The sequence below is a fragment of the Panthera uncia genome (genome assembly GCF_023721935.1).
Source record: "Panthera uncia isolate 11264 chromosome D3 unlocalized genomic scaffold, Puncia_PCG_1.0 HiC_scaffold_8, whole genome shotgun sequence".
NCBI lineage: Eukaryota > Metazoa > Chordata > Mammalia > Carnivora > Felidae > Panthera > Panthera uncia.
Window position 1 is genome coordinate 83,816,032 of NW_026057586.1, and position 13,018 is coordinate 83,829,049.

The window sequence follows — 13,018 nt, forward strand, 5'->3', positions numbered from 1 at the left end:
CTTTATGAATATGGGGTTACAGGGTTATACTTCGGACATTGGGCTGGAAAACTATTGTAGAATGTTTATTTTTTTAATGTTTATTTTTGAAAGAGTGTAAGCGGGGCCGGGGGGGGGGGGGGAGAGCGAGGGAGACACAGAATCTGAAGCAGGCTCCAGGCTCTGAGCTGTCAGCACAGAGCTCGATATGGGGCTCAAACCCACAAACCCTGAGATCATGACCTGAGCTGAAGTCGGGAGCCCCTAGAGTATATTATAGTGTGTTTAGCAGGATCCTCAACCTCTAGCCACTAGTTGCCAGTAATATCTTTCCCTGCCAGTTGTGACAACCAAAAATGCCTCCAGACATTGCCAAGTGTCCCCCAGCAGGGAAGGGAGACAATAGCACCCTCAGATTAGAACCACACCTTATTTCATCCTCATGTTAACCACGGTGACCTGGGTGGTAAGGACTGTTATTGTCCGGGTCTGAGGGGAGGGAACCTAGAGAACAGAGAGGTTGGGTGCCATGTCCAAGAACACACCGCTCATAAATCACTGTTGGGATTCACACCCAGGCAGTCTGACTGCTGAGCTCATGTTCCTACCCATTATGTAAGGGTCCCTTGTACCTTGCAGAATGTTGTCTAGAATTCTGCAAAGCTCTTCCTGGATCTCAGCTTCACAATTAACCTCAATACAACTTATTTGTTATTATTACATCTGTTAGCAAATCCTCAAAAACCCCTGTGAGATCTTCTAAGTGCCATTTTACAAATGGGGCAACTGAGGTCACTTAGGGTCACAAAACCAGTAAGTCAGGGGTTCATGGCCCCGGCTGCACGTTAGAATCATCTGGGGAACTTTCTGAAGGCCAGGCCTCACCCCAGACAGACCAGAGTCTGAATGTGAGACCTGGGTGTCTGTAGCTTTTAAAGCTCCTGCAGGATCCTAAGGTTGAGTGTTCCTGTGTTAGGTTGAGAAGCCAGGTTCTGTCTCAACCCCAAATCTTAGTGGCCAATGTGACTAGACACCGGCTCTTCTCCCTGGAGTATCTCAAAGGTCAGAGACCTAGAGACACTTCTTCTTTCTCCCCCTCGGTAAATCCATGCAGCCCGTGGGGATGTCTGTCTTCCTCACCTAAAGTCCTTCCCAGAACTCCACCCTCTCCTCCCCACCCACAATCACACACCGCAAGCCCTGGGCTGAAGCCACCAGGTTCTTTATACTCCCGTGCTCAGGAATGGGGGCCCAGAATGAAAGCTGTAACAAGAGGATCCCCAAAGCCAGCTGGGGAGAGGATGATCCAGTGCTGGGAGGAGTGAGGTGCCCTCTGAGGGTGCCAAGGGTGTGCCCGAGTCACCACTCACTTCTGCAGAAGCCGCACCGGTTTGAGCAGTTGGGCGACGGGCTTGAATTTCTCCAGAAGCTCTGGTGTGTTCTCTGCAGGGGCAAGGGGCTGGTGGCAGCTGGCGACCCAAAGACGCTGTATCATCACCCTCTCCTGGAACCCCACTTAACACCCACACCAGGAGGGGCTAGGACAGATGCGCAAGTGCAGGCCTGGGGCAAACTACCTTACTTAAGGGCTTTCAGGAGGGACCTGGTCTTTGAGGAAATGAGTTTTGAAGGGGAGGAACCAAAAAGAACCAGCTGGATTGCAGGAGGAAAGAAACCCACCCTCTGGTCCTGCCCCTGAGCCCCTTGGCCAAAGGAGACCCCAGGAGCTTTCTCAACCACATCCGAGGGGGGAAAGTATGCCCATCCCTCACCTGGCATCAATCTTCATCTTCCTCTGTCTTCTTGAACATGGCCAAGGCTTCCTCCAGCACACCATTAGGGTCTAGAATTTCGATCTGGAGGGAAGCAGTAAGGGGTTGGATTGGGGAGCATGGAAGGCCCAGGCCGCCATCCTGTGGGGTGCTGCCCACCTTGTGGGGTGCTGCCGACTCTGGAAGTGCTATCTGCCTTGGGCGCTGCCAGTCTCTGTGGGGATGCCCCGACTGAAAACAAAATCTGGTTTGTTCCCTGGCTGGGCTGGGCTGGGCTAGGCCTGGCCAGGCTGGATGTGCCTGGGTGTGTGTGGGTGGTTGCGGGGGGGAGGTACTGTTTTCTGTCTCTCTGGGTGTGGCCACAGGGCCCTGGTGGGTGCTGCCCACCTTAGGAATGGGGAACTGGGTGGGCTCAGGGGCCTCATCACGGCCAAAGTCAATCATTGTGCCACACTTGGCCACGTCGTCCACCCAGAAGCCTTCAAACAGCTGACCGTGGTCCAGGTGGAAGAAACGGCCCGACCCATTCTTCATGCCTCTCTGCCAGTAGCCCTCGTAGCGGTTCCCGTTCTCTGGGGGAAAGGACAGGGTCACTTGGGTGCTGGGCACACCTAAGCCCCACTAGCAGGTTGGCCCCTCCGCATGCCACTGTGCCCACAGGGAAGCCAGAAGGAGACCAAGATGTTGAGAGTGCCCTGGGCTGGGCTGCCTGGAGTCTGGGAGGCCCGAACTATAAACATCAGAGCCTAGGGGTGTCAATGGCTTCTGGAATCAGAGCCGGTCCAAGTCTTGCCTCCACTACTTGCCTGAATTTGGATGAGCAACATCGTTTCCTATTTATACAAAATGTAGCTACCGACATGAAGAGGCAGTGTTTTTCCAGCACTCATTCTGCGCATGGTTCTTTGCTATGTTTCTGACCTCACGCACTCCTCACAAAAACAGTTCTATGAAGGATAACGGACTCCATTTTTACAGATGGAGCTTGAAAGCTCAGGGAGTTTGACTGACGTGCTCAAGGTCACAGAGCTAGGAAGTGTCAGAGACAAGATTTGAAGCCAAGGGCTGTTCATCCCAGGAGACCACGCTCTTAATCATGAATTAACTCTCCTGCTTAACGGATGGTGGTGGTGCTGCAAAAGAAGTAATAATAAAGCTAGCACTTCTCCGCTGAGACACTCGCAGCCGTGTGGTCTCGGGCAAATCACTCGACCATTCTGTCTCATTTCCTCATTTGTAAAATGGGAATAACAGTAACACCTACCTCACAGAATTGCGGTGGAGGTTAAATAAGTCAAAACACAGAAAGGGCTTAGAAGGATACTGGATAAACTCTAGGTCAGAGGTCAGCAGACTTTTTCTGTGAAGGGGCAGACGGTATTTTCTGCCTTGTGTGTCCCATGTTCTCTGTCACAGCCACTCAACTCTGCCATCGAATCATGAAAGCAGCGTGGACAATGTGTAAATGTATGAGCAAGTCAGTGTGCCAATAAAACTTTACTTACCAAAACGTACGTGGAGCTCGATTTGGATTTGGTTCAAGGATCGTAATTTGCTGACACCTGCTACCTCCAAGTATGAGCTAGAATATTGTCGAACACTTACTATTACGTGTCAGGCACCATGCTAAGCCCTCCACAAACCTCAGTGAACCTTCACAATACCCTACTTAAGTTTTATTTTTATCCTTACTTTGCAGATGAGAAAACCAAAGCGCGAGAGTTTAAGCAAATTGCCCAAGGTCACGTAGGTAGTAAGAGCTTGCGGTGGGATTTGAACCCAGGCAAGCTGTCTCCAGAGTCTGGGCCACTAGAAATGATGCACTTAGAACCCTTACACTGTGTGTGGCCGCAGCAGGTGCTCGCTAAATGCAGGCTATCAGATGCTCACTGAAAGCAGGCACGGCACTGGGTGCCCGGGGGATTGAGGACGACAGACCGAAGTGACTGGATTAAACCCTCCTCAGTGGCCCCAATGCCTCAGTTTGGCCAAATCTCACTGGAAGTTGGAATCTTGAGTTGTCAGGAGACTGAGCTCTGGTCTGTGTCCTCACTAAGAGCACTTACTATGTGCCAGGCATTGGGGAAACAGTGGGGAACAAAATAAACACACAGTCCAGGTCCTTATGCAGCTCACAGTCTGGAGAGACAATGGCCCTAGCTTTATAGATAGCCCACTATGCGCCAGACGTGTTCGTAGCACCTACAAAGTGGGTACTACTCTCATTCCCATTTTACAGGTGAGGTAACTGAGGCACCGACAGAAAGAAACTTGCCCGAGGTTATACACCTAGCGCTAAAAAGGAAAGGAAGCAAGCAGGTGCTGAGGAGAACGTGCTTTAGTGGAGTGAACAGGGAAGGCCTCTCTGAGGAGGAGACAGTGCAAAGACCTGGAGGATCTTCTTTCTATTTCGGGGAAGAGAGAACTGCAGTGCAAGGGCCCTGAGGCAGAAAGCGTGGGAGGAACTGGAAGAACACGAGTGTGGCTGAAATGAAGGGATTCCCAGAGGAAGACGTGGGAAGCACAATTAGGTGAGGAGGGCCAGATGGTGCTGCCTACGGATGGTTGAAAGCAGGGCAGCCACCAGGTCCAATCTGTAAAAAATTCATGCTGGTTGCTATGTAGGGAATGGGTTAAGTCCTGACGCTAAGGCAGTTTACTTGACTGATTACTCTTTCCTCTGTTCTTTCCCAGCTCAATGCCTATCAGGTTCCTTCTCTTCCTTCAAGTCTTCTGTTCAAATGTCACCCCTTGAGGGAGACATTCCCTGACCATAAGTCAATCTAAATCGCTCCTGTCCACAACTCCTTTGTCATCCAACACACCTTTCTATTTTCAAGGGATATTCCTTAGCACTTTGGATCTAACGACTAACAGACTGCATTGACCTTGAGCAAGTCACTTAACCTCTCTGTACCTCAGTTCATCTGTAAAATCGGGCTAAGAGTATCTATCTTATAGGACCATAGCGAGGATTAAGTGAGCTCAGTGCTGTGTAAGCATAGACTATGATTATTAGGACCATAAGAAAATGTCTTAATTGTTGATGTTTATTGTTAGGCTCCCCCTTTCGAATATAAGCTCCCAGGAGGGCACCTGGGTGGCTCAGTCGGTTGAGAGTCAGATTCTTGATTTTAGCTTAGGTCATGATCTCACCATTGGTGAGATTGAGGCTGGGTCAGGCTCTGTGCTGTCAGCTTGGAGACCATTTGTGATTCTCTCTCTCCCGCTCTCTCTGCCCCTCCCCCACTCTGTCTCAAAATAAATAAATAAACTTAAAAAAAGAAAAAAGGAATATAAATTCTTTGAGGGCAGGGATCTGGTCCGGTCGTTCATCTTAGCTGGAGCTGGAGAAAGGGTTGTGGGTGGGGCGTGGCCAGCAGGCTATTGGGGCGGGGCACTTACTCAGGCGCAACATGCCCTCCCCATTCGGCTTGTCCTTCAACCACTGGCCCTCGTAGATGTCGCCGTTACTGTAGTACATGCGGCCCCACCCGCTGCGCTGGTCGCCACACCACTCACCCTCGTAATACTCCTTGGGTCCGAAAAACTGAATCCCATAGCCCTGAAAGCACGAAGGTGTCCCTGTTCATGGCGTCCCCGACACCAGGAAAGTCACCCCCATCTTCCCTGGCACCCAAGCCACACCCTGGCTACTTCCCTGTTTCCTCCCTCAGCCCTACATCCCAAGCTCATGGTCGTGAATTGAAAAAGCTCCCCGGGTTGTCCCATTGCCCTCCACCCCTATGCTGTCACCTTCATGCAGCCCAGTATCTCGTCTCTGCTCCTCACGGTCCCGTTCCTCCAACTCTCCCATTCTCCCCTCCTCATGCATCCCCCAGTAAGCAGCTAGACGGATCTTTACATCGCACATCTGATCATGTTTGCCCCCTCTCCTCAGCTTTGATTTGACCCTATTAAAAGTCACAGATGCTTCTGAGAGAATCCCATCAGTTATGGACTTTCTCCCCAGAAAAATGAACACCACAGCTACAGAGAATCATGGACTCCCCGCAGATCACACCTAAGGAAGTTGGGTTAAGCAGCCCATCTACCCCTCAAAATCCTGATTCTCCACATAGCCTTCAAGGCCCCCCACCTACCCCTCCCCCCTCACTCCTACCTGTGGGCACACACACCTTGCTGTTTGACACATTCTTTGCTCCTTCCACTTTGCTACTTCCTCTTCTCCTTTTTTCCCTCCCTGTTTAAGTCTTTGTACCTTTTGGCATCACCTCCTGCAGGAAGCCTGCCCTGAATTCTCAATTCCTGTGGGCTCCCTGTGAAAACCTCTATCCTAACACCATATTAAATGTGAATTGTTTATTTTGGGACCTCTCTCCCTACTGGCCAGTAAACAGTTTCAGAGCAGAGATCATGAAATCCTGAGCTCTACCACTTGCCAGCAGTGTGTGACCCCAGGCAAGGCACTTCACCTCTCTGAGCTTGTTTCCTTATGAATAAAATGAGTGATGATGATGACGACGACATTGTGAGTTAGTTGAAGCATCATATGCTGTGATTCTGGCATTGCAATAGCAGTTGTTCAATAGCAGCACTGTGTTATTATCTGTCTCTATGGCCTATGGTGAGGGGTCAGGCACTTATGGGTTGAGGATATGCCTCTGGCTGGCTTCTACCTCCAGGACCTTCCTTTCTTGTTCTGTGGCCAAGGGTGTGGCCTCTGCTTTCTTGCTCCCACTTTTCCTACCCCCTTCTTGTTCAGGCCCAACAGAAGGGGGATTCTTAGAAAGGAATGCCCAGGGAAAAGAAAGCCAGGAAATGAGTGGGGGAGATGGGGGAGGAGACTTGGCCCCCACACAGCCTGGCTGGCTTTTTGTAGCCACAGGGTTTCATGGGCTCCTCCCTGGGCCCTCTCCTCTTGCTTCCTGTTTCCTGGGTTTTGTTCTGAGAACCCTTGATGATTCCCCACCCCTTCCTTCTCCCACGCACACAGTGCCCTTGTCCTCCTTCCCTCAACCCTTCCCCCCTTTTCTCCCAGGCCTCTCTGACTGCTCCCCCTACACACACACACACACACACACACACACACACACACAGCCTGGTTTCAGCCCGGCCCACACCCCAGAGCATGATGGGAACCACTCACCGATTTTTTATCATCTTTCCACCAGCCAGAGTATACTTTCCTATACTTTCCCTTCTCTTGGTCAGGATTGCTGAGGGTGCCATAGCCATCTCGCTTCCCAAACTTCCAGTCTCCCTCATAGATGGCTCCTTTTTTCTTCCAGATCTGTGTTCCTTTTCCTGATGACACAGAGACGGGCCAAGATTGCAGACACAGCAGCCATGGGACTGGAGGGGCAGATGCTGTGTCTGCCTTGGTCTCAGGGGCTGCCTTGGTGTTCTCAAGGGCTGGGCCAGGGTCTGTGCCTCTAGACACCCACCAGTAGGGAAAACACCAAGAAAGTTCCATTTCTACAAATAGCAGTTCTCCAGTCCTTTGCTCTGAAACCAGATTGCTCTAACAAATCCCAAGTAGAAATCTGCCACTTCTTTTTCTCTTAATAATAATAAGCTTTGTCTCTTTTTTTCTATTTTAATATTTTTAATGTTGATTTATTTTTGAGAGAGACAGAAACAGAGTGTGAGCGGGGGAGGGGCAGAGAGAGAGAGGGAGACACAGAATCCGAAGCAGGCTCCAGGCTTCGGAGCTGTCAGCACAGAGCCCGACTCGGGGCTCGAACTCATGAACCATGAAATCATGACCTGAGCCGAAGTCGGACACTTAACCGACTGAGCCACCCAGGTGCCCCTAGCTTTATCTCTTAATAATACTGAATGATTATGCCAGATGGCCAGAATTTCTAGAAAATATTCTGCATATTTCTTCAGTTCTCCAGAACACACATGGGGACCCTCTCCTACCACTCCTGCTTCTTCTGTGTTTTCCACTCCCACCTTCCAGCCACTATGGCCTCCATGCTGTTCCTGGATCCCGCCAGATATGCTTCTGCCTCAGGGCCTTTATACCTGCTTATCCTTTGGCCTAGAACGCTCTTCTCCAAATATTCACTCACTCCCTACCTCCTGCAAGTCTCTGTTCAAATCTTTCTCAGTGAGGCTTACCCTGACCAACCCCTGTAAAATCACAAGCCTATCTTCCTCTCTTACCCTGCTCTGTTTCTTTCCATATCCCTTATCAACTCCTAACCTAACAGACAATTCACTCACTTATCATTTATCGTCTATTGTCTAGCTCTCCATGAGGAGAATGTGCACTCTCTGAGGACACAGACTTTGGTCCGGTCTGCTCACCGCTCTATTCCCAGCACCGAGGAACAGTGCCTGGCAAGTTCCAGGAGACAAATACATGCGGAACAAAGACATTTGTTGAACAAAAGGATGAGTAAAATATTTGTGGAGTACCTATATGGGCCAATTCATGTCTTGGTCCTTGGTAGCTCAGGAACAAATCCAACATTGTCCCTGTGAGCTTTCTGATCTTGCACAAATAACTTAATGTTCTTAAGTTCCTCAATGTTATTAAGCTCCTCATCGGTAAAAGGGAGATGAGAGAATCTCATGGGGTTGTTCTATCACTAAATTCATTAATGTATGGAAAGCACTTAGAACAGTGCCTGCAAATAGGAAAGATGTTACCAATTATTTTTGCCCTTGAGGTAGAGCCCTCACTGGGTTGTCTATACCTGTCCTCCTCCTAATTTTATTCCTTTTGGGGAACCAGCACCTCCCAAACTCTCAATCCCTAAGGTTTGTATGGATCAGACTCCTCCCCCTGGCAAGGGTAGCCAATCAGCCCGGGCCACTGTGATTGGTTCAATGAAGGGCATGTGATTCAAGTTGGTCTAATGAGACTGTTTGCCTCTGGGATGACGCAAATTTACCACCTCCTAAAAGGTCCTTTTTTTTTTTTTTTTTTTTTAGTTTATTTACTTATTTTGAGCGAGAGAGAGTGCAGGAGTGGCAGAGATAGAGGGAGAGAGAGAGAATTCCAAGCAGGCTCCGTACTGGCAGTGTGGAGCCCTAGGCGGGGCTCAAACCCACAAACCATGAGAGATCATGACCCTAGCGGAAACCAAGAGCAGATGCTCAATGAACTGAGCCCCCCATGCGCCCCAGTAAGGTCCTTCGTGGTTGGAACCCTTGCCCTGCCTGCCCTTTCCCCTGGCTCTCTCTGCTCTGGGCACATGGGCTTCCAGTCAGTTCCAAAAACAAGACTGAACAAGACAATACAGCCCAAAGCCTTCCATTCTGATTCCACCATCTAGAAGATATGCTCTTCTACCAAGTGAATCCCTATCCTTTTGCACTCAGCTCAAATATCACCTCTCTGTGTTCTCATGGCTGCCTTTGTGTCTCCTCTCTGGCCCTCTTCACATCCTGATGCCACACTTTTATTTTTATTTTTTTGATGCAAAATAGCCTTGTTTTATTATGTACAGACTATATATAAACAAACCATCCACTCTGAAAACAGTAGGTTCTGGCTTTTCCCGGGGCCCTCAGAAGCGTCTGGGAGACAGTTCCTTCCCCAGAGAGGAGTGTGTGTGTGTGTGTGTGTGTGTGTGTGTGTGAGAGAGAGAGAGAGAGAGAGAGAGAGAAAGAGAGAGAGAGAGAGAGATCTAGCCACATGCTTCTCCTTGCCTAAAATCTTACACTTTGGCTCCAGCTTCTCTGGTCCAGGAGGAGGTCTCAGCCTGGGGCAGGCATAAGCCAATCACTCAACTTCTTTTTTTTTTTAAGTTTATTTATTTTGAGAGAGAGAGAGAGCATGAGCAGGGCAGGGGCAAAGAGAGAAGGAGAGGGAGAATCCCAAGCAGGCTCTGTGCTGTCAGCACAGAGTCCAATGAGAAGCTTGAACTCACAAACCATGAGATCATGACCTGAGCTGAAATCAAGAATCAGATGGTTAACCAACTGAGCCACCCAGGCGCCCCTCAATCACTCAACTTCTATCTTATTCTTCTGCAAAGAATCAAGGAAGGATTGCCACTCTGCTGGGTAAAAATGCTTATAGACATTGGTCTTATTCTGAATCTGTTTTGGGATATCTTGACAGTAACTCTCCTCATCTTAGGCCATAGCTTTATAGTCGTCCCCATGGTTCTCCACCATGTCACTGAGATGTCACTGACATGTCATGTCGCATACATAGTCACTGAGTTTTCGAGACAGCATGTTTCCTTTTTTTTTCTGGGAGGCTGGCTTCTGCCTCCATGTCATTTACCACATAGGTATGTGACCCTCAGTAAATAATTTCTTCTCTCCGAGTCCCAATTTCCTCTTCTCTAAAATGGGGTATTACTTACTGTGTGGCTTCTCTGTGAGACTGGAGCTCCCTGGGGGCTGGCATTAAGCAGATGCCCAGTACAGGGCCTGGCATGGACTAGGAGTGCAATGGGTGTTAGCAGAGTGAATGAATGAACAGGCTGGGGAAGCACTAGCCACTCCAATCCTTGCCCTGAATGATGATGACTTTTGACTGCTTCCAGGCTGCTTACACCACAGCAATCCCCTGTCAGCGTGGTCAAAGGCACGTCTTGAAGAGAGGGGAGGCTGGGTCTGGATTCTCTGACAGGTCCATTTTCTGGAGCCCCAGCCCAATCAGCTCTATGCCTCCAGGGTCCTAGGGGAGGCAGGACTCACACAGAAGAAGGGCTCAGAGGGCCTTGTCAACCCATGAGTTCATATCACAGGTGGGGCAGCTGAGATCCAGAGAATGGGAGATGGCTTACCCGAAATCACACAGCTGTTCAGTGGTAGAGCCAGGGTCGGAACTTCGGAATCCTGATTCCTAGTTTAGGGCCTTGTCTACCTCACCTGCTGCCCACAGGGACTAAAGCACATAAACAGGCATCTTTAACTGCACACAAAGCCCGGAGTAGCTGCATAAAGTCTGGCCTTTAAGTCAGTGCTGAGTGGTGGTGTTGTGTCGCACATTGGGTGGGGTGAGCTTTGGAGTGCTTCCGGACAAGGAAAGTTCTCAGGAGTGGTGATATCACCCTGCCACGCTCAGCCCTCAAAGAACACTCAAGAAGTTCCCCTTCTGTACAGACCCTGGGCTACACACTTGATAGACGTCATCTCTTATCTTTACTGATAAGTATTTTCCCACTTTACAGATTGGAACACTGAGGCTCAGAGTGGGGTAATTAGTTCCTCAAGGCCAGAGTTGGCGAAGCTGAGATTCTGACCCAGCTTTATGGACTCCAAAGTGCTTAACTCAGGAAGGCAGGACAGAAAAGTGGTTAAGAACATAGCATCTGGATTTCAAGTCCTGAGTGAGAAGCCATACCATCTGTTTGGAATAAAAATTTGTTTTTGGGGGGATGCCTGGCTGGCTCTGTCAGAAGAGCATGTGACTCTTGACCTTGAGGCCATGAGTTTGAACTCCATGTTGGGTGTAGAGATTACAAGAGTTTGAACTCATGACCCCAAGATCAAGAGTCACATGCTTGGGGCACCTGGGTGGCTCAGTCGGTCAAGTGTCCAACTCTTGGTTTCAGCTCAGGTCATGATCTCATGGTTCGTGAGTTTGAGCCCCGCATCAGGCTTCACACTGACAGTATGGAGCCTGCTTGGGATTCTCTCCCTCTCTCTCTGCCCCTCCCCTGCTCGCTCTCTCTCTCTCTCAAAATAAATAAATAAAGTTAAAAAAAAAAAGAGTCACATGCTCTACTAACTGAACCATCTAGGTGCCCCTAAATAAATAAAACTTAAAAACACTTGATTTTCTTCAGGGCTGATTTTGTACCACAAGGACCCCCATGCTGTTTGCTGGTTAAAGCTACAGTTAAATTTGAAGCCCCAGCTAGTTGTGTGTGTATGTGCTTGTGTGTGTGTGTCCTCTCTCACTCATTACTGGTCAGACCCCCACATCAGAGCTCTTTGAATCACCACTGCAAGTGGTTTGGGGGGCTCCTTTCCCTCCTGCTAACCAGGCCCAACTTAGCCCAGGTCTCAGAGGGTAAGGACTATGTTGGAGTCCCTAGAACTCAGGCCGTGGTTATGGTTGGTATCTCAAGACCACTTTGTCCCGCGCTGGTCCCTGGTCATCTAAAGTCAGGGTTGAGTTTGGTTCCAGAGCCCCAGGCTGTGGAGGCCCCCAGCTGGTCCAGGTCAGCAGCATTTACCCCCTGGGGGAGCCTTGGTGACATATCTTATGATATCTTACGTCCCTGACAAGCTCTGCCAGCTACTTCCTTGGCCCCCATCACCCACCATGGCTCAGACTCCATACTCCCAAGCCCCTGAAGATCCCCCACTCACCATGTTTCATGTTGTCCTTCCATTGGCCCACATAGCAGTCACCATTGACAGCGTTCACCTGGTGCCTCAGTCCATTCTTTTGGGCCTTCTGGTCCCACTCCTTCCACAGGGGCTCCGACTTTTGCAGGCACTTGGAGTTAGGCATGTTGGCTGCTTCTGCGGGACCAGAGGTGCTGGCAAAGGGTTAGGGACATCAGGGGCTCAGTGTGTCCCTAGTAATGCCGGGGCTTCCTGGGGAGGCACTTGTCTGAGCCCAAATGGTGTGAGTCATGTGTGTTTGGAGTCCCCGGGCAGATGAGCAGCCATTTGGGGGGGATCCTTCTGCACTAGACTGGCCCGTGTCTGTCATCTCCTTTGCATCTCTAGGGCCTCCCTGAGGTGGGTCTGACGGCACAATTGCTTGGGAACCCAGGGAAACCAGTAGAGCAGGGGGGTTTGTGATGACAAAGCTGTCCCCCACCGATGGTTGAAAGTCACATATTTAATAACCAATATGACCAGTCAGAGTGGATGCTGGTCCTAAGTCTAGAGCCTGGCCTGGAGCCCCCAGTGGTGAGCAGTGGGATTCACTCAGGGAGAGTTGGGAGAAGAGCTAGCCAGGCCACTCTGGGCTGGCGGACAGCTGCTGTAGCAGAGCCCACAGGGACACCTTCTCTGCACCCAGCACCCAATACTGTAGTTCTTTTGGTCCTGCCTTATCCATTAGCGGGTACTGGAAAGGCTCAGGGCCTGGCTTTTGAAGTGGTCAGGAAAGCCCACCAACTAAGGATACTACATCTCGGGTGACCAACTGTCCGGGTTTGCCTAGGATTGAGGGGTTTCCTAGGAATTTGGATTTCAGTGCCAAAACTGGGCTGATCCCAGGCACACCAGGATGGACGGTCATCCTTTTATCTATGACCTCTGCCCTCTGCCCAGATATTCTACTTGTCTGCCTTATTACCTGCTTAGGTTTTCCCATCAGACCAGGGCTCTCCTTCCTGCCACGCCTGATGGGGTTGCAGGGAATCTTT

At 50.0% G+C, this 13,018-nt stretch overlaps 1 protein-coding gene across 2 annotated transcripts; it reads right to left on the bottom strand.

Moving 5' to 3' along the window:
* Positions 1–1,185: 1,185 nt before the first annotated feature.
* On the bottom strand, positions 1,186–12,384 carry MORN3 (MORN repeat containing 3). Of its 2 annotated transcripts, none has more exons than XM_049619387.1 (6): positions 12,006–12,384; positions 6,862–7,019; positions 5,157–5,316; positions 2,139–2,323; positions 1,752–1,835; positions 1,186–1,448 (listed from the first exon to the last, which is right to left on the bottom strand). In XM_049619387.1, the coding sequence occupies exons 1-5, from the start codon at positions 12,148–12,150 to the stop codon at positions 1,758–1,760; spliced, it is 726 nt and encodes a 241-aa protein (XP_049475344.1). In that variant the 5' UTR covers positions 12,151–12,384; the 3' UTR covers positions 1,186–1,448; positions 1,752–1,757. The 2 variants fall into 2 exon arrangements, with proteins under 2 accessions (XP_049475344.1, XP_049475342.1); XM_049619385.1 differs by having other exon boundaries at positions 1,186–1,422; positions 12,006–12,382.
* Between the last annotated feature and the right edge of the window lie 634 nt (positions 12,385–13,018).

What these genes read in the sequence shown, in the direction of transcription:
- MORN3 (XM_049619387.1), bottom strand. Translation starts at nt 12,150, where the DNA reads ATGCCTAACTCCAAGTGCCTGCAAAAGTCGGAGCCCCTGTGGAAGGAG. An exon ending in GGAAAGATGATAAAAAATCG is followed by an intron (nt 5,317 to 6,861) that starts GTGAGTGGTTCC and finishes TCGTGCTTTCAG; the next exon opens with GGCTATGGGATTCAGTTTTT. An exon ending in CCCAGTTCCCCATTCCTAAG is followed by an intron (nt 1,836 to 2,138) that starts GTGGGCAGCACC and finishes GCTTCCCTCCAG; the next exon opens with ATCGAAATTCTAGACCCTAA.